Source organism: Salmo salar, chromosome 18 (assembly GCF_965601325.2).
Source record: "Salmo salar chromosome 18, fSalSal1, whole genome shotgun sequence".
Lineage (NCBI taxonomy): Eukaryota > Metazoa > Chordata > Actinopteri > Salmoniformes > Salmonidae > Salmo > Salmo salar.
Window position 1 is genome coordinate 30,800,098 of NC_138308.1, and position 21,800 is coordinate 30,821,897.

At 40.9% G+C, this 21,800-nt stretch overlaps 1 protein-coding gene across 5 annotated transcripts in view; it reads right to left on the minus strand.

Annotated features, from left to right (window-relative positions):
* LOC106577193 (calcium-activated potassium channel subunit alpha-1a) overlaps positions 1 to 21,800 on the minus strand; it is a 390,133-nt gene that overhangs the window by 75,777 nt on the left and 292,556 nt on the right. For all 5 annotated transcript variants that reach the window (XM_082964883.1, XM_082964882.1, XM_082964880.1 and 2 more), the window contains exons 10-16: positions 16,308 to 16,418; positions 16,008 to 16,113; positions 13,597 to 13,679; positions 13,448 to 13,517; positions 13,088 to 13,243; positions 3,546 to 3,655; positions 3,295 to 3,363 (exon numbers count right to left, since the gene is read on the minus strand). In XM_082964883.1, the coding sequence (XP_082821009.1) occupies positions 3,295 to 3,363; positions 3,546 to 3,655; positions 13,088 to 13,243; positions 13,448 to 13,517; positions 13,597 to 13,679; positions 16,008 to 16,113; positions 16,308 to 16,418 (705 nt within the window). The remainder of the gene's footprint in view (positions 1 to 3,294; positions 3,364 to 3,545; positions 3,656 to 13,087; positions 13,244 to 13,447; positions 13,518 to 13,596; positions 13,680 to 16,007; positions 16,114 to 16,307; positions 16,419 to 21,800) is intronic.

The following is a 21,800-nucleotide window of genomic DNA, read 5'->3' on the forward strand; positions in this document are numbered from 1 at the left end:
TCATCGACACTGACTGAAGTGGATTTAACAAGTGACATCAATAAGAGATCATCGCTTTTACCTGGACTCACCTGGTCAGGCAACGTCATTGAAAGAACAGGTGTTCCTAATGTTTTGTACACTCAGTGTATGTCTCAATTTGCTGTCTGTCTACCTTATGATGGGAAAAGGAAAGTACTTGCTGTAGCACTCCGAGAAAAAGTTGAAGACCTTCAGATCACTTTAGTAAACTTGGAGGTACTTAGATTTAATCTCAAGAGCTGATTTTATTACACAGACTGCATCTATGAAATCATTTTGTTTTTACTATCAGAGAGATATGCAGTTTAGATGGCACTGAGAATGGTTTTACTATCAGAGAGATATGCAGTTTAGATGGCACTGAGAACGGTTTTACTATCAGAGAGATATGCAGTTTAGATGGCACTGAGAATGGTTTTACTATCAGAGAGATATGCAGTTTAGATGGCACTGAGAATGGTTTTACTATCAGAGAGATATGCAGTTTAGATGGCACTGAGAATGGTTTTACTATCAGAGAGATATGCAGTTTAGATGGCACTGAGAATGGTTTTACTATCAGAGAGATATGCAGTTTAGATGGCACTGAGAACGGTTTTACTATCAGAGAGATATGCAGTTTAGACGGCACTGAGAATGGTTTTACTATCAGAGAGATATGCAGTTTAGATGGCACTGAGAATGGTTTTACTATCAGAGAGATATGCAGTTTAGATGGCACTGAGAATGGTTTTACTATCAGAGAGATATGCAGTTTAGATGGCACTGAGAATGGTTTTACTATCAGAGAGATATGCAGTTTAGATGGCACTGAGAATGGTTTTACTATCAGAGAGATATGCAGTTTAGATGGCACTGAGAACGGTTTTACTATCAGAGAGATATGCAGTTTAGATGGCACTGAGAATGGTTTTACTATCAGAGAGATATGCAGTTTAGATGGCACTGAGAATGGTTTTACTATCAGAGAGATATGCAGTTTAGATGGCACTGAGAACGGTTTTACTATCAGAGAGATATGCAGTTTAGATGGCACTGAGAACGGTTTTACTATCAGAGAGATATGCAGTTTAGATGGCACTGAGAATGGTTTTACTATCAGAGAGATATGCAGTTTAGATGGCACTGAGAATGGTTTTACTATCAGAGAGATATGCAGTTTAGATGGCACTGAGAATGGTTTTACTATCAGAGAGATATGCAGTTTAGATGGCACTGAGAACGGTTTTACTATCAGAGAGATATGCAGTTTAGATGGCACTGAGAACGGTTTTACTATCAGAGAGATATGCAGTTTAGATGGCACTGAGAACGGTTTTACTATCAGAGAGATATGCAGTTTAGATGGCACTGAGAATGGTTTTACTATCAGAGAGATATGCAGTTTAGATGGCACTGAGAATGTTTTTACTATCAGAGAGATATGCAGTTTAGATGGCACTGAGAATGGTTTTACTATCAGAGAGATATGCAGTTTAGACGGCACTGAGAATGGTTTTACTATCAGAGAGATATGCAGTTTAGATGGCACTGAGAATGGTTTTACTATCAGAGAGATATGCAGTTTAGATGGCACTGAGAACGGTTTTACTATCAGAGAGATATGCAGTTTAGATGGCACTGAGAATGGTTTTACTATCAGAGAGATATGCAGTTTAGATGGCACTGAGAACGGTTTTACTATCAGAGAGATATGCAGTTTAGATGGCACTGAGAATGGTTTTACTATCAGAGAGATATGCAGTTTAGACGGCACTGAGAACGGTTTTACTATCAGAGAGATATGCAGTTTAGATGGCACTGAGAACGGTTTTACTATCAGAGAGATATGCAGTTTAGATGGCACTGAGAACGGTTTTACTATCAGAGAGATATGCAGTTTAGATGGCACTGAGAATGGTTTTACTATCAGAGAGATATGCAGTTTAGACGGCACTGAGAACGGTTTTACTATCAGAGAGATATGCAGTTTAGATGGCACTGAGAACGGTTTTACTATCAGAGAGATATGCAGTTTAGATGGCACTGAGAATGGTTTTACTATCAGAGAGATATGCAGTTTAGATGGCACTGAGAATGGTTTTACTATCAGAGAGATATGCAGTTTAGATGGCACTGAGAACGGTTTTACTATCAGAGAGATATGCAGTTTAGATGGCACTGAGAATGGTTTTACTATCAGAGAGATATGCAGTTTAGATGGCACTGAGAATGGTTTTACTATCAGAGAGATATGCAGTTTAGATGGCACTGAGAATGGTTTTACTATCAGAGAGATATGCAGTTTAGATGGCACTGAGAACGGTTTTACTATCAGAGAGATATGCAGTTTAGACGGCACTGAGAATGGTTTTACTATCAGAGAGATATGCAGTTTAGATGGCACTGAGAATGGTTTTACTATCAGAGAGATATGCAGTTTAGATGGCACTGAGAATGGTTTTACTATCAGAGAGATATGCAGTTTAGATGGCACTGAGAATGGTTTTACTATCAGAGAGATATGCAGTTTAGATGGCACTGAGAATGGTTTTACTATCAGAGAGATATGCAGTTTAGATGGCACTGAGAACGGTTTTACTATCAGAGAGATATGCAGTTTAGATGGCACTGAGAATGGTTTTACTATCAGAGAGATATGCAGTTTAGATGGCACTGAGAATGGTTTTACTATCAGAGAGATATGCAGTTTAGATGGCACTGAGAACGGTTTTACTATCAGAGAGATATGCAGTTTAGATGGCACTGAGAACGGTGGCACTATGACTACGTAGTGGAGAAAATCCTGGCATGAGCAAAAGAAAAGCATACCATGTCTAGGTGCAAGCACGCAACAAAAACACTGAGCAAAAGTTTAAAAATACATGTTTAAAATATGACATAATTACAAGGTGGTTAGACATTACTTTGTCTGGACTAATTATCGTGATTTCATTATGTACTAAAAACTCCACAACTCAACTCTACTATAAATGCATTACTTGCAGTTGAATGTTGTCAGTGTAAAATAAAAGGTCACAGTGCTGATGGTGTTGGGGTGGTGGGATTTTTTCAGGCTGTGCTGGTTAGTGACTACTTTATGTTTATAGTTAGCAAGTTCATAGTAATATAAATGGCATTAATGGTTATCATGGTTCAACACAGAGACAACTATTTACAGATAAATCTTGAACAACATCCTAGATTTTGAAAAAGTTCAGGGATATTATAGACAGAGGTCCAGTAGTCCTGTACAACACAGAGAGAAACAGAGAGAAACACAGAGACACAAACCTGCTCTCTCCCAGCTCCGACTTGTTCTCGATGGCGATAAGCAACAGCTTCAGCTTCACGTAGCACAGCCTGACACAGAGGATTGTAAGGGAATGCTATGTCTCCTTTAGGCTATACATTATGTAACTACTATTTTAACATTACCAATACTATCAAATTAAAATGTATATTTTTCTATTGATTTAATATATTAATGTACTAATGTATATTAATGTATATTAATGTACTATTAATGTTAGTCTCATACTTACTCGCAGACTGCTGGGAAGGAGAGCCCCACAAAGGCACTGGACAGATACTCTGTGTACATCTCATTAGCTACCCCTTCTAAATAGTACTTCTGCCATGTGTCCTCTTCAATCTGAGAAACAGCAAGTAGAAAATACATATGTATAAATACATACATAAATACATATACAGATGAAAAATGTGCATAGTACCTTAAGCCCTTTATAAACCCTTCTTAAGGCCTTTATAAACCCTTCTTAAAAAACTTCTTAGAGCTAGAGGGCAGTATCCTGAATTTCCGCCTGACTGAGGTGCCCAAAGTAAACTGCCTGTTACTCAGGTCCAGAAGCCAGGATATGCATATAATTGGTATCATTGGATAGAAAACACTCTGACATTTCGAAAACTGTTAAAATAATTCAGACTATAACAGAATTGATATGGCAGGCAAAAATCAGAAGTAAATCCGACCAGAATGTTTGTTTTTTTCAGCTCCCAGGCTCTTATTATGGAAACCTATTGCATTATAGTATGTCCGTCACCCAAATGCAATTCCTATGGCTTCCACTAGATGTCAACAGTCTTTATTCAAGGTTTCAGGCTTCTTTTTTGAAAAACGAACAAGTATTTTGAGTTTTTGTTAGGCGAGCACATGTCCCAAATCAGTGAAGGCACGCGCTTACGAATGTTCCTTTCCTATTGAACATAATACTTTCCGTGTGAAATATTATAGTTTATTTACATTTTAGACTACCTGAGGATTAAACAGAAACATCGTTTGACTTGTTTGGATGAAGTTTACCGGTAGCTTTTTGGACTCCTTTGTCTGCCAGTTGAACGAGTGGATTACTGAAATCAATGGTGCCAACTAAACAGACTTTTTGGGATATAAAGAAGGATTCTATCGAACAAAATGACCATTCATGTTGTAGCTGGGACCCTTGGGATTGTAAACAGAGGAAGATTTTCAAAGGTAAGTGATTTATTTAATCACTATTTGTGATTTTATGAAACCTGTGCTGGTTGAAAAATATGTTGATGTGGTGCGCTGACCTCAGATAATCGCATGGTATGCGTTCGCCGTAAAGCCTTTTTGAAATCTGACAATGCAGTTGGATTAACAAGAAGTGAAGCTTTTAATTTTATTTATTTATTTATTTCACCTTTATTTAACCAGGTAGGCAAGTTGAGAACAAGTTCTCATTTACAATTGCGACCTGGCCAAGATAAAGCAAAGCAGTTTGACACATACAACAACACAGAGTTACACATGGAGTAAAACAAACATACAGTCAATAATATAGTACAAAAATAAGTCTATAGACAAAGTGAGCAAATGAGGTGAGATAAGGGAGGTAAAGGCAAAAAAGGCCATGGTGGCGAAGTAAATATAATATAGCAAGTAAAACACTGGAATGGTAGATTTGCAGTGGAAGAAAGTGCAAAGTAGAAATAGAAATAATGTGGTGCAAAGGAGCAAAATAAATAAATACAGTAGGGGAAGAGGTAGTTGTATGGGCTAAATTATAGATGGGCTATGTACAGGTGCAGTAATCTGTGAGCTGCTCTGACAGCTGGTGCTTAAAGCTAGTGAGGGAGATAAGTGTTTCCAGTTTTAGAGATTTTTGTAGTTCGTTCCAGTCATTGGCAGCAGAGAACTGGAAGGAGAGGCCGAAGGAGGAATTGGCTTTGGGGGTGACCAGAGAGATATACCTGCTGGAGCACATGCTACAGGTGGGTGCTGCTATGGTGACCAGCGAGCTGAGATAAGGGGGAACTTTACCTAGCAGGGTCTTGTAGATGACCTGGAGCCAGTGGGTTTGGCGAGGGCCAGCCAACGAGAGCGTACAGGTCGCAGTGGTGGGTAGTATATGGGGCTTTGGTGACAAAACGGATGGCACTGTGATAGGCTGCATCCAATTTATTGAGTAGGGTATTGGAGGCTATTTTGTAAATGACGTCGCCGAAGTCGAGGATCGGTAGGATGGTCAGTTTTACGAGGGTATGTTTGGCAGCATGAGTGAAAGATGCTTTGTTGCGAAATAGGAAGCAAATTCTAGATTTAACTTTGGATTGGAGATGTTTGATGTGAGTCTGGAAGGAGAGTTTACAGTCTAACCAGACACCTAGGTATTTGTAGTTGTCCACATATTCTAAGTCAGAACCGTCCAGAGTAGTGATGCTGGACGGGCGGGCAGGTGCAGGCAGCGATCGGTTGAAGCATGCATTTAGTTTTACTTGTATTTAAGAGCAGTTGGAGGCCACAGAAGGAGAGTTGTGTGGCATTGAAGCTCGTCTGGAAGGCAGTTAACACAGTTTCCAAAGAAGGGCCAGAAGTATACAGAATGGTGTCGTCTGCGTAGAGGTGGATCAGAGACTCACCAGCAGCAAGAGCGAAATCATTGACGTATACAGAGAAAAGAGTCGGCCCAAGAATTGAACCCTGTGGCACCCCCATAGAGACTGCCAGAGGCCCGGACAACAGGCCCTCCGATTTGACACACTGAAGTCAATCAGAGAAGTAGTTGGTGAACCAGGCGAGGCAATCATTTGAGAAACCAAGGCTATTGAGTCTGCCGATGAGGATGTGGTGATTGACAGAGTCGAAAGCCTTGGCCAGGTCAATGAATATGGCTGCACAGTATTGTTTCTTATCGATGGCGGTTAAGATATCGTTTAGGACCTTGAGCGTGGCTGAGGTGCACCCATGACCAGCTCTGAAACCAGATTGCATAGCTGAGAAGGTGCGGTGGGATTCGAAATGTTCGGTAATCTGTTTGTTGACTTGGCTTTCGAAGACTTTAGAAAGGCAGGATAGGATAGATATAGGTCTGTATCAGTTTGGGTCAAGAGTGTCCCCCCCTTTGAAGAGGGGGATGGCCGCAGCTGCTTTGCAATCTTTGGGAATCTCAGACGACACAAAAGAGAGGTTGAACAGGCTAGTAATAGGGGTTGCAACAATTTCGGCAGATCATTTTAGAAAGAAAGGGTCCAGATTGTCTAGCCCGGCTGATTTGTAGGGGTCCAGATTTTGCAGCTCTTTCAGAACATCAGCTGACTGGATTTGGGAGAAGGAGAAATAGGGAAGGCTTGGGCGAGTTGCTGTGGGGGGTGCAGTGCTGTTGACCGGGGTAGGGGTAGCCAGGTGGAAGGCATGGCCAGCCGTAGAAAAATGCTTATTGAAATTCTCAATTATAGTGGATTTATCAGTGGTGACAGAGTTTCCTATCCTCAGTGCAGTGGGCAGCAGGGAGGAGGTGCTCTTATTCTCCAAGGACTTTACAGTGTCCCAGAACTTTTTTGAGTTTGTGTTGCAGGAAGTAAATTTCTTCTTGAAAAAGCTAGCCTTTGCTTTTCTAACTGCCTCTGTATATGTTGGTTTCTAACTTCCCTGAAAAGTTGCATATCACGGGGGCTGTTCGATGCTAATGCAGAACGCCACAGGATGTTTTTGTGTTGGTTAAGGGCAGTCAGGTTTGGAGAGAACCAAGGGCTATATCTGTTCCTGGTTTTAAATTTCTTGAATGGGGCATGCTTATTTAAGATGGTGAGGAAGGTATTTAAAAAAAATTACCAGGCATCCTCTACTGAAGGGATGAGGTCAATATCCTTCCAGGATACCCGGGCCTGGTCGATTAGAAAGGCCTGCTCATTGAAGTGTTTCAGGGAGCGTTTGACAGTGATGAGTGGAGGTCGTTTGACCGCTGACCCATTACGGATGCAGGCAATGAGGCAGTGATCGCTGAGATCTTGGTTGAAAACAGCAGAGGTGTATTTAGAGGGCAAGTTGGTTAGGATGATATCTATGAGGGTGCCCGTGTTTACGGCTTTGGGGTGGTACCTGGTAGGTTCATTGATAATTTGTGTGAGATTGAAGGCATCAAGCTTAGATTGTAGGGTGGCTGGGGTGTTAAGCATGTCCCAGTTTAGGTCACCTAGCAGCACGAGCTCTGAAGATAGATGGGGGGCAATCAGTTCACATATGGTGTCCAGAGCACAGCTGGGGGCAGAGGGTGGTCTATAGTAGGTGGCAACGGTGAGAGACTTGTTTTTAGAGAGGTGGATTTTTAAAAGTAGAAGTTCAAATTGTTTGGGTACAGACCAGGATAGTAAGACAGAACTCTGCAGGCTCTCTCTGCAGTAGATTGCAACACCGCCCCCTTTGGCCGTTCTATCTTGTCTGAAAATGTTGCAGTTAGGGATGGAGATTTCAGAGTTTTTGGTGGTCTTCCTAAGCCAGGATTCAGACACGGCTAGGACATCCGGGTTGGCAGAGTGTGCTAAAGCAGTGAATAAAACAAACTTAGGGAGGAGGCTTCTAATGTTAACATGGATGAAACCAAGGCTATTACGGTTACAGAAGTCATCAAAAGAGAACGCCTGGGGAATAGGAGATGAGCTAGGCACTGCAGGGCTGGATTCACCTCTACATCACCAGAGGAACAGAGGAGGAGTAGGATAAGGGTTCGGCTAAAAGCTATGAGAATTGGTCGTCTAGGACGTCTGGAACAGAGAGTAAAAGGAGCAGGTTTCTGGGGGCGATAAAATAGCTTCAAGGTATAATGTACAGACAAAGGTATGGTGGGATGTGAATACAGTGGAGGTAAACCTAGGCATTTAGTGATGATGAGAGAGATATTGTCTCTAGAAACATCATTGAAACCACGTGATGTCATCGCATGTGTGGGTGGTGGAACTGAGAGGTTGGATAAGGTATAATGAGCAGGGCTAGAGGCTCTACAGTGAAATATGCCAATAAACACTAACCAGAACAGCAATGGACAAGGCATATTGACATTAAGGAGAGGCATGCTTAGCCAAGTGATCAAAAATGTCCAGTGAGTAGTGAGGTCGGTTGCGGTCACGGCGATTCAGACAGCTAGCCGGGCCATGGGTTGCAAGTTGGCAGAAGATGGTCTGTTTTTAGCCACCTCGTGCGTTTCCGTCGTTAGATTAGTGTGGTTCCGTGTGGTAGAGGGGACCAATCCAATTGGCAAAAATAGTTATAGTGGCCCAAGAAAATTGGCCGATAAACCTATTTAGATAGCAGCCGATAAGACAACTAACGATTAGCTGGCCGCAGATGGGCGTTCAGGTTACGTCACGACGGAGGGGCCAGTTGGATAACTCCTTCGGGCAGATAACGTCGGTAGTCCAGTCATGAAGGCCCGATGGGGCTCTGCATCGGCAGTAAAACGGGTCCAGATAGGCGATTGTAGCCCAAGAGTGGCTGATGGAACTCTTCAGCTGGCTAGCTCCGGAATAATTTATGTTAGCTCCGGGACCGACGTTAGCCAATAGTCACTCGGATAGCAGCTAGCTAGCTGCAAGTTCCAGGTGTAAATGTCCAGAGCTTGCGGTAGAAATCCGTGGATATGGAGAGAAAATAGGTCCGGTGTGCTCTGGTCTGAATCGCGTTGTACAAAACTGGCGATAGCTTTTTGAGCTAAGGGATAGCTGATGACCGCCAACCGTGGTTAGCTGAATTCTAACGTTAGCTAGTGAACTGGCTAACTTCTGGCTAACTTCTGGCTAGCTTCTGTTGTGGATTTCAGATTTGAGGTAAATAATCTATATTTATTTTTAATTGGTGAGGCAGGACAGTGTTTGGAAGTTGAGTTTTTAGAAAAAATATATAAAAAGATATGCGAAGATATATATATATATAAGATATATATAGATATATAAGATAGATATATAAGAAATATATATATACACGGGACACAACACGACGAGGACAAAGGACGTCTGACTGCTGTGCCATCTTGGATTGTTGTGATATAAGACACTTGTATGTTCATGAATGTTTAATATTATGAATATTTATTTGAATTGCGCGCCCTCCAATTTCACTAGCGGGACACCTAGCGCAAAGAGGCTTTTTAAGCCCTTTATAAACCCTTCTTAAGCCCTTTATAAACCCTTCTTAAGGCCTTTATAAACCCTTCTTAAGGCCTTTATAAACCCTTGAGCCCTTTATAAACCCTTCTTAAGCCCTTTATAAACCCTTAAGCCCTTTATAAACCCTTCTTAAGGCCTTTATAAACCCTTCTTAAGGCCTTTATAAACCCTTCTTAAGGCCTTTATAAGCTCCTCTGGGTTTCCTCCGAGTCCCATCCTCATTAGAAGTCTCAAAGTGATGGAGGAGACCCTTCGATGAACCTCAGACACACTCAGATCCTGACCCATTATAAAACATTACCCATCTCTCTATCATAACTCCACCCCTCCTGACAACTATAGTCTTTAATATGGGACTCAGAACACACTTCGTCCATAACTAACACACTTCCTCCATAACTAACACACTGTCTGGGGTAAAAGAAATTGGTCAGGCATCTTTAGGGGAACACTGATCGAGGGGGTCCTTGTCCTTTGATCCTGCGGAGATGGCATCTATTATTGTGTGTGTATGTGGCACCCTATTCCCTAAATAGCGCTACGGGCCATGGTCAAAAGTAATGCACTAGTAGGCAATAGGGTGCCATTTGGTACGCACCCTCTGTAATGACCTAGTAAGAGCTGTGCTGAAAAATGGCTGTCAGACACATCTCTTCACCTCGTTAAGAGGCCTACAATAATATGTCCTCAATTGCAACCCAACATGCACTACAAGCATTCTGTTTATAACATTCTGTTTATAGCAGCCTTTTTAAAGTATGGGTTGCGACCCATAGTGGAGTACATTTATAATGATTTCATTAATTACTGGAATTGATTTTGTCCAAGTGCAACTGCACTCTCTGTTCAGTGCGCGCTCTTCTTAGCAGCTGTGTCTCTGCTCAGATTGGCAGCTGCGTGAGTGGGTGGAAGATGCCCGTGTATTCAAGGTTAACCGGATCTTTTTTCGGGAGTTTTCTTGAAGATCACTATGTGACCCACACGCTGCACTGCTGTTGTTCAGCAGCAGATGATGCTCTGTCAGCCACTGGCTTGTAATTCCCACTCGCCATCACTCACTGGGGTCATCGAATGGACTCAAGCTAGCCTCAAGTTCTGACTGAGTTCAATTGTCATGAAACGCAAATACAGCAATGAGTTTCTCTCGCTTGGTTTAATACAAGCTTTGAGAAATAACGAGGAGATCCCACAATGTGTTTTGTGCAGCGAAGTGCTTAGTAATGAGTCTCAAAACAAACAAATGAAAACGACAGGTCCTGACCAAACATCCACAACATCACGGTAAACCCAAGGAGTTCTTTCAGAACAGGGCAGAATGCTCCAGGAAACCGTGCTTCGACAGTAAGTCAACTAGCAAGGCATTTTTGTCATTTTATAACAGGTGATGATAAGCAGCAATAAGGGAGTAACTTGTACCATCTCTCATAGCAGTCGATGTGAATTTCTCTTTCAAACAATCCCCTTGTATACAGCCAATAGCTAACGTTAGCCAAAGCAAGCTATCTAGCTACTGATAGTGCAACGCTAAGTAACAGTACTGATGAACATGGAAAAAAACTGTTTACTGTTAAAATACAAGCAATCATTTTCATTCGGAACTGGAATACACTGATTGATGCAATATGCTTTTTGAAGCTGAGAAACAGTGAGAAAGGAGAAGATGTTCTGATCCAGTTTGGCACCACATACCTGTGCGAGTCAGGGTTCTCAACTGTCAAAAACTGAGCCCAGAATTGACCTGCTTGTTGAAAACTTCAACCAGTCACACACCTATCATTAGGACTGTATGTGTGTGTGTTTTCTGGACTACATCTGTATGATGTGATCAATCAGTTTATTTCAGTTCAGAATACAAATTATTTATTGGATTTTAACAACAACAGTTCCAACCAGGACAGATATATAAGAGTGTTTTTAATGGGGAAAAATAAACATGAATAGCTATTTATATGGGTATTTCATTTAATTGTTATTTGTCTATATTGCATTTGTTAATGGGCATAAGGGCAATGAAATGTACAGATATTTAAGTATAAACATGTTTTCATAAGCTTGGGTCCCAGGAAAACACACAATTTCTAATTTGGGTCCCAGGCTGAAAAAGTTTTTTAAAAAACCTGGTTTATAGCATTCTGTTTATAGTATTCTGTTTATAGAATTCTGTTTATAGCATTCTGTTTATAGCATAGCATTCTGTTTATAGCCTTCTGTTTATAGAATTCTGTTTATAGCATTCTGTTTATAGCATAGCATTCTGTTTATAGCCTTCTGTTTATAGAATTCTGTTTATAGCATTCTGTTTATAGAATTCTGTTTATAGCATTCTGTTTATAGCATAGCATTCTGTTTATAGCCTTCTGTTTATAGAATTCTGTTTATAGCATTCTGTTTATAGAATTCTGTTTATAGCATAGCATTCTGTTTATAGCATTCTGTTTATAGCATTCTGTTTATAGCATTCTGTTTATAGCATTCTGTCTCAATATTCATATGTTCATGGAGGTCTCTCTAGGACATGCTGACAGAATCAAAACAACTATTTGAATTAGGCCATTCAAAATGGATCCTAATATAATTTACTACAGTTTCATAATCATTTCATGTTCTTCGGTCATTCATTTTCACATTGACTTTCAGTTGCCAAAGATTTGTATAAACTATTCCATGTGTATTCATTCTGCTATAAAACAACGTATGGTTTGAATTTAACATTTTTGTTGAAAAACGACAGTGAAAGGAAGGGGCCTGCTGATTTGGTCCCAGTATATCAGGTACAAGGTGCCTCACCAGACTTGGCCTAGCATTAGTTCTGACTAGGGCTCTATCGCTTCACAACTCACCAAATAATGGGAGGAGTAATAATACTGTGTCTCACTTTCTTCTTCTCATGAGCAGTGATTCCTCCCTTCTTTGTCGGATGTTCTAGACTTGTGTAGACAGGCTACATTATATCCACTGAGCTGCCATGGACGATGACGGATGAGTTTCCTGAAAGCTTTGCAGATGTCACAGATGATGAGAGCCTGGCTCAACGTTTTAAATCCCTCTATAACGAGGTCAATGCCTTTTCATTCACAGCTTAGATAACCTACTATGGTTTGGCGTCAATGTTCCATCTATCCATCTATTTATATGTCTTACTCTATGTTTTCAGGATGGGAATATGGCCAGAAGATGTCTCTTCTCCATCCAGACCTCGTCAGCCCACCCATTATAAACTCCTCCATCAGCTTTATGACATGAAGACCAGCTCTTTCAAAGCGGAGTGCCAAGAATCCTACAGATACATAGGATAAACCAGACTGACTGAAAGACAATTCTGACTGAAAAGACTCCCTCAGAGATGTTTCACTCAGCAGACCGGAGCTCAGTACTCCTGTGGAATCACATATCTATCCCATAATAAGTAACGGGAAAGTAACCTGTTTAATAGTCCTGCTGAAGGAATGTTACCTTGATAAATGTATCAAGAAGAGATTGTTTCAACGTTTCCTCAATGAAAGAACACATTGTGAAAAGGTTGTGGTAATGTTAGTTACCCTACTGACATTGTGTCAACATTAACTCAATGAAAGAGAACAGTGTTATTAAAAGGATGTGCTAAGGTTATGTCTGTGAAAGAGATCATTGTGTAAAGGTTGTGTTAATGTTGTGTCAATGTTACCTCGATGAAGGACCTCATGGAGAAGAGGTTGGCCAGCATGGTGGAGAGGCCCTGGGCCAGACAGCTCTGAGCTATGAAGCCAGCCTTCAGCTCTGCTAGACAGATAGCATCATCACCCTCCTTCCAGTTCCAGCTAGGAATGTTGAGCAGGTGAGCCTACGCACACACCACACACACACACACACACACACACACACACACACACACACACACACACACACACACACACACACACACACACACACACACACACACACACACACACACACACACACACACACACACACACACACGTGTTTGAACCATGGTTATTATTATGAGCATCATTGCAGTTAGAGTAGGAGTGACGTGCTGACCCACCTTGTTATGGTATTGTAACATCTGAGTGATAATTCGTATCTTGGGGGAATAGTTCTTGATAGAGATGACCCTACAAATTCAAAACATTTTTAACATTTACTGTATACACAGTCCTTTCTCCAGATTTTCATCATCATCATCATTATTACCTCATGATGTTGGAGGCGTCTTCAGCATCGGGATCTGGACAGTACTTATTAGCCAGAATCAGACAGGCGTCTGCTGACTCAATCTATACAGGGAACGATGACGGATTACAGATAGAGAATACACACCAGAAACCCTCACCTTCAAACATCACAACGATTCAACCCCAGATTGACCTTCCTCAGGTCAAATATCACAACATTTCAACCCCAGATTGACCTTCCTCAGGTCAAATATTACAACGTTTCAACCCCAGATTGACCTTCCTCAGGTCAAATATTACAACGTTTCAACCCCAGATTGATATTACTCAGGTCAAATATCACAACGTTTCAACTCCAGATTGATCTTCCTCAGGTCAAATATCACAACGTTTCAACTCCAGATTGATCTTCCTCGGGTCAAATATCACAACGTTTCAACCCCAGATTGATCTTCCTCGGGTCAAATATCACAACGTTTCAACCCCAGATTGATCTTCCTCAGGTCAAATATCACAACGTTTCAACTCCAGATTGATCTTCCTCGGGTCAAATATCACAACGTTTCAACCCCAGATTGATCTTCCTCGGGTCAAATATCACAACGTTTCAACCCCAGATTGATCTTCCTCGGGTCAAATATCACAACGTTTCAACTCCAGATTGATCTTCCTCAGGTCAAATATCACAACGTTTCAACCCCAGATTGATCTTCCTCGGGTCAAATATCACAACGTTTCAACCCCAGATTGACCTTCCTCGGGTCAAATATCACAACGTTTCAACTCCAGATTGATCTTCCTCAGGTCAAATAATAAAACGTTTTTATGTAATGTAGCTGACGCAACAGATCAGAACATTCGGCTTAAAATGTTAATCAACTATTAGGCTATTTCTTCACATTGTAAGCGCAGCAATGCGTACATGGTAGAAGTCTATAATCGCGGATGTTCCATTAGTGGAAAACACCATTATTAAAAGTGACCACAAATGCAATTATGCATGTAATACTTTTATTATAAAGGTGCATTTTTATGGTGAAAATGATCTTCCCCAAACTTGAAACTCACGTACTGCTTATGTATGCCAGTTAGGCTCTACACCCCTTGTATAGTGGATTAAATGTGCTTAATTAAAAAAGTTATTTGGCCACTTTAGTTATGATACAAGCCTTATTAAAACATATACGCCTATGGGCTAGGCTACATGAGGTGTGCGACTATGATTCGAACAAGCAGCAAAAAAAAGGCTTTGTTTCTTATGCTGGGCATCATTCACAAGTGATAATATAGAATTCCCAAGTGACAGGCTAATATTGTCACCCATCAGACTAGTCTTGATTTAATCTTGTCTTTACATATATTATTTAGTATTTGTGTGATATTAGTTTTGATTTAGAATGGACCATTATCATGCACCTGTATCAAAACAGGGGCAGCAGGAAACAATACATGTCATCTATGCACTTAAATAGTGAATGGAGGACTCTTTTCCCCGTGGTTTATTGTCATGCCAGCCAGATAAGGCTATACTCCTGTTGTAAATATAAGCAATGTGCTTAATATTAGGAAAGTTGAGAAATGAATATAGTAGGCCTAGCCTGCAGAAAGCTGATGGGTTCCTCCTCTTTTTATTAACAGCCATCACTCTGTTTTCTCTCACAATTGCATAACCTATAGAAATGTTGTGCAACATGAGCTCATGGGCTCTCATGAAGTGTTTGATTAGATTTTCAATTATATTTGCAATGATGTCAGAGTGATTAGAGGACAATAGAGTGCTGAGTGCCAGGCAGTTAGCAAGTTTGGTAGGCTACTAATGACCAGCAGCAGCATCAGAGCTTGGAGAAGCCTAGGTACCGTGACTAAACGTCATGTGGAATTTGACTGCCTTCATGACTCGTAACAGCCATAGATGACTCGTAACAGCCTTCCTCAGGTCAAATATCACAACATTTCAACCCCAGATTGACCTTCCTCAGGTCAAATATCACAACATTTCAACCCCAGATTGACCTTCCTCAGGTCAAATATCACAACATTTCAACCCCAGGTCAAATATCACAACATTTCAACCCCAGATTGACCTTCCTCAGGTCAAATATCACAACATTTCAACCCCAGATTGACCTTCCTCAGGTCAAATATCACAACATTTCAACCCCAGATTGACCTTCCTCAGGTCAAATATTACAACGTTTCAACCCCAGATTGACCTTCCTCAGGTCAAATATCACAACATTTCAACCCCAGATTTACCTTCCTCAGGTCAAAGCAAAGATCCAACTTGGATCGAAACGTTGTCACTCTTACAAGGTGGTATGAGGAGTATTGGCCTTTTTTCTTGTTGTGTTTTTCATGCATAGCCTTTCACCCTGTAACTACATTATAGTGGAATATGATGCATAACAGCAGTACATGCTAGTACAGTACCTTGACTCTGGCCAGATCGTGAGGGTTGAGAACAGATCCCTGGTAGAACTCTACCTGGGTAAAGTGGCGTTTAAACAAGGCTTCCAGCTCAAGATTAGGGGAAATACTACAGGGGCACACAGAGGGGGGAGAAAAACAAACAGAGAGAGAGGGCAGAGAGAGAGAGGAGAGCGGGGGGGAGGCAGAGTTAGGACACAAATACAAGTTGCGATTTGAAGTCTATGCTTTATGTTGACATTATTTTGTGTTTAATTACGCTGCGTAATGGTTCAAAGTGAGGTAGTGAAAACATTCACTTACTTATGGAGAAAAACTATTTCTACATTGACATCATCCCTGTCCTTGTGTAGGAAGTCTTTGAGGAAGTTGGAGACACTTTCGAGCGTAATATGACCACAAACCACAATGTGCCTGGAGAAGGGGGGGAGAAATCCATTTGAGCAAGGCAACATAAATCACAACCAACACTGGCACGCCTCGAAAAGAACAAACATCATTCAAAGCACTCACAACTCTAATTCCCAATAAAAACTATTTTGTGTCTTTTGAAAACTAGCCATGACTTTTAGTGTTTTTTTTTTCTTCAGTAAAAGCAATCCCCACAAAAGTGAACACTGTATTTAATTTTATTTAAAAAAAATTTTTTAGGGGGGGGGGGAAATCTGACATGGCATGTGAAATGAAAACCCTGAGCTTTGAACCACTTTAAAGTGACCTCAAATATAATCACACAGTACACTTTCTGGTTTTAATTGTCATCAGTTCTCAATAAGGAAACCGTCCCCTTGTGCCAAACCGAACCTCTGAGAGCCGAATACATGTTGACAAATACATGTACATCAATACGCGCACGTGTTCATACAAGGCATTACTAAAAGCCTTCTAAAGTGATTTCTGGGTCTGGGGCTGACAGGACCTCTAAACAGGACTTGTTCACGTGTGGATGGCAGGATACTGTGTTTCAGTGGAGTTGAGTTCTATGTTAGACAGAGAGCACTGCTGAATTGAGGAGGAGGATAGATTCGGGACAGATAGGGGATTGCTGGGGTCGTGACCTTGTTTGTTCCATGGTTCCACTCTGGGCTTCAGGGTCAGATGGTGATGATTCACTCCAGAGAGAGAAGATCTCAGATAGAGAGGGTTTCACAGTAACACTCAAAGGAGCTGCACTCATACCGGAAGAGATTTGAGTCAGTTGGGACAGAGATGCTGCTCCTATTCTCTGTATCATATATATTATTTTATTTAACCTTTATTTAACTAGGCAAGTCAGTTAAGAACAAATTCTTCTTTACAATGACGGCCTACATCAGCCAAACCCGGACGATGCTGGGCCAATTGTGCACCGCACTATGGGACTCGGTTGTGATACAGCCTGGATTCTAACCAGGGTGTCTGAAGTGACGCCTCTAGCACTGACATACAGTACTTTAGACCGCTGTGCCACTCGGGAGCCCCTATCAAGCCTGTTCAGGTGACTCTAAATATGATTTTATTTCTGTTGTCCAGCTCAAAGCAGAGATACATGCAAGCTGCCCAGGGGTGGGTTTCCCAAAGCTTTCAGAGCGGAGTCGTTCCACCAATTCGGTGCCTTTTGAGATGTGTAACTTGGTGAATTAAAACTTTTGATTTCACCAAATTTTTACATTCTGTCATTAAGAGCACATGTTCAACTTAATAAAACATGTGTTATCCCATCTCAATAGGTAATAGAAAATGACTATAGTAAGAGCCTGTTAAGTGCCAAGTAAAGTAACAGGGTTGACCATAACAGGGTTGAAAATGTCATCTTAAATCAACCATAAATCCCTGTGTGACAAGGGGAATGGAAGCTTGTTGTGTGAAACAGGGAGGGGCAATTGAATGCAAGTTTCACTATATATGTTTTAACACGTCTAGCCTGTCTATCTATGGGTAACAGGGTCGTTTTCCACCACAAAACAGTAGAACCAGCTCAGTGCTTTTACACTATGATTTGTTTATTACATGTTCAATATTTCTTTAAAAAATATATATTTAAAAATGAATAGTTTCACTGTATTAAAACAAGAGTTCATTTCACTTAACAGGGTTGACCTTGAGGGACAGCTATTTTTTTCATTAAAATTAAATCACATTAAATAAATTAATAATAATAATTTATGGCTGTTAATAATAATAATAAATAATAATTTTCAGAAATGACTGTCATATCAACAAAATAACTATGGCTTTACAATAATGGTGAAAACTTTAATAAATGTTGGGGTGAAGCGGGCTAAAATCGTCCTCGAAGTCACAGAGGGTGCATAGAGGGACAAGTCAAAATGCTGAATTTTGGCACTTTAGCAAGTCTTTATTCATATTACAAATCTGATTTCTTGAATTCTCAGCGTGGTCTATATTAAAGGGCACTTCATTGAATAGAAAAGGCTTTTAAAATTCTATATTGGTGCCCAATTTAAACTAAAAATATCAAAGGGACAAAAAAGCCCTCTTTTCGTGGAACGACCCAGCTAAAGTACTAGGTTGAAACACTACATAATTAAACTAATCTGGATGATTAAAGACAGTTTTAACTATTCATCTTTACCAACGGTCTCATATGTACTTGTAGGCAAAACTAACTCAACGTCATCAAGCCAGCATTCGAAGGCAAACCGCAAATAAAGAGAAACCCAAACATACTCTCGTTGACTCCAGCCTCTAGTCATCCAGGGGATTACATTGGACACAGAGACGGGTGAGCTACCCTAATTGCCCTACAAAGACCTGTAAGACAATCTGTGTAATGGCTATGGCTCTATACGCAAGCTAAAGAGATGTGGAGCAGTTAGTAACCAAATACACAGACAGTCTGACTCACTGAAGAGCTGTAGTTTGGTCTGTTCACTTTACAAGACCTAACTCAATCTGTTCTAACCAGAGATTGGAACCATTCTTTTTTTTGTTCAGTTCCACTGTTCCGAACAGCAAAATAAAGTTCTGAACCGGTTCAAACCCAAAAACAGTAACGGTTTATATTGTTCCTTTCTGTTCCTTTTTAAACCTCTAAAATCTTTTTTTGTATAAAAAAAACCCCAATTACTTCACCAATCACAGCGGATAGAGCAGCTTGCTGGAGCGGGCAAGCTGTAGCATTGGATGCGAGTTGCAACTGAAATTTTGTGGGTGGGGAGAGAGCGAGAGAGGTTGGAGGAGGACGCTTGGCTTGAAGAGTATTATCTGAATTAGGCCCACAGAATTCTACCTACAGAGGAGCGGCTTCTATGAAGGAACTTTGAACTTCCGGGAGTTGGCTTAATGTTGGAACAGAGCTAGCTTGATTTTTTATAAAAAAAAATATTTCACCTTTATTTAACCAGGTAGGCAAGTTGAGAACAAGTTCTCATTTACAATTGCGACCTGGCCAAGATAAAGCAAAGCAGTTTGACACATACAACAACAGAGTTACACATGGAGTAAAACAAACATACAGTCAATAATATAGTACAAAAATAAGTCTATATACAAAGTGAGCAAATGAGGTGAGATAAAGGAGGTAAAGGCAAAAAAGGCCATGGTGGCAAGGTAAATACAATATAGCAAGTAAAACACTGGAATGGTAGATTTGCAGTGGAAGAAAGTGCAAAGTAGAAATAGAAATAATGGGGTGCAAAGGAGCATAATAAATAAATAAATACAGTAGGGGAAGAGGTAGTTGTTTGGGCTATATTATAGATGGGCTATGTACAGGTGCAGTAATCTGTGAGCTGCTCTGACAGCTGGTGCTTAAAGCTAGTGAGGGAGATAAGTGTTTCCAGTTTTAGAGATTTTTGTAGTTCGTTCCAGTCATTGGCAGCAGAGAACTGGAAGGAGAGGCGGCCGAAGGAGGAATTGGCTTTGGGGGGTGACCAGAGAGATATACCTGCTGGAGCGCGTGCTATGGTGACCAGCGAGCTGAGATAAGAGGGGGGTTTACCTAGCAGGGTCTTGTAGATGACCTGGAGCCAGTGGGTTTGGCGACGAGTATGAAGCGAGGGCCAGCCAACGAGACCGTACAGGTCGCAGTGGTGGGTAGTATATGGGGCTTTGGTGACAAAACGGATGGCACTGTGATAGACTGCATCCAATTTATTGAGTAACAAGCTTGTGTGTGCAGATCGGCACCAGAATTTAAATAAAAACACATCTTACCTTTTTGTAGTTCATAAATCCAATGTGAAATGTGATTACTATAGTATCCTTAACTAGCATTGAAAAAGATAAACCATTCTTCTCTATTTAAAAATCTCTCTCCTTAATTTCTGAATCACGCTTCTAATGTCAGTAGACTACAGTAGCCAATGCTTCGTGTCGGGAGGGCCAGTAGCCTACACATGAACACACACTCACAAAGATTTTCAGCTGGCAGGCAGACACTGGAATACGTTTTTGAGTGATATAGTGGGAGCTTTGCATGCCCCGGAACGTATAATAACGTTATTAACTGGTTCCCATTCATTTTAAAATAATGGTTCTGTTCCGGAACAGTATAGATCACTTTTGTTCTTGGTTCTGATTCTGTTCCTCAATAAATTTTGGTTCTGTTCCAACCAGTTCCAACTCCTGGTTCTACCACACCCTGATCCAAGCCCATGTTCTCATACTGGGAGAAGATGAGACCATTAGATCATACATTAACTCCCGTTGTATATGGAGGACTCAACTGTAACAGAGTGTGAGTGAATTCTCAGGAGTGTGAATATGAATGGTAAATAAGTCTGGATCAGTTGGTGATGAAGTCCAGTCCAGATGATTGTGACCAAGTGCCATTGAAGCACATTAAGGAGCAGACTGCGGTGGACAAAGGTCAGAGAGTAGACAATCTGGTGGACATAACATGATGAAAACACACAGCATGGTAGCCATTGAGCATAATATAATGATCTTTACAGATCTGCCCATCGTCCCTTTAAGCATTTAAAAGAGCAGTGATGATTACATGGTGGGCCCTGGCCTGGCTATCTAGTGATGGAATGAGGCTGTGAGCTCTGTCTGGTGATATCAGATGATGAGCAGAGGTCTTAGTGAGGATCCTGCAGCAGTTGGCAAAAGATGATGTGTTTCATTCAGGGAGACAAAAACATCAGTCATGTTTTCCTACTCCCAATGTCCAGAAGTCATCTTCAGAGGCAGAATAGAGTGTCTGGCTTTTTTGTGCCGTTGCGTTAAGAGAACACCCACACATACGGGCGTGGGCACACACACAGCTCATCTCAGACATTTCTTCTCCATGAATATATTAGTTATCAGTGGAGCTTGACAGATTTTTTTAAGCGGAACAATTGTTGGGAGTATAAACGATTCAGTTGACTTCATTAAAGGACGGACAGACCACTGATGATTACCCCTATTGGTGTGCCAGGGCTAGCATTCGAGACCACACCACAGTATCCAAGCCAAGGAAGATATTTGGCTACATATTTAAAGGAGTTTAAAGGATACATGATTCAACAATTAAATGCTTTTTTTATTGTCATACACCAGATAGGCGAAGTGAAATGTGTTGTTTTACAGGGTCAGCCATAGAAGTAAGCCCCACGAGCAAATTAGGGTTAAGTGTCTTGCTCAAGGACACTGACAGATTTTTCCCCTTGACAGCTCTGTTATTCGGTTACTGGCCAAACGTAAAAAAATATAACTTCCTTTAATCGTATTCAACCCTGGACTCCTCAATGAAACATCACACTTAAAAAACTAAAGTTGGGTGTACAATCACGGTGGCACAAGAACATAAATGAGAAAATATTACACACAAATACCAAGCGCTACAATAAAAGGTACACAGCATCA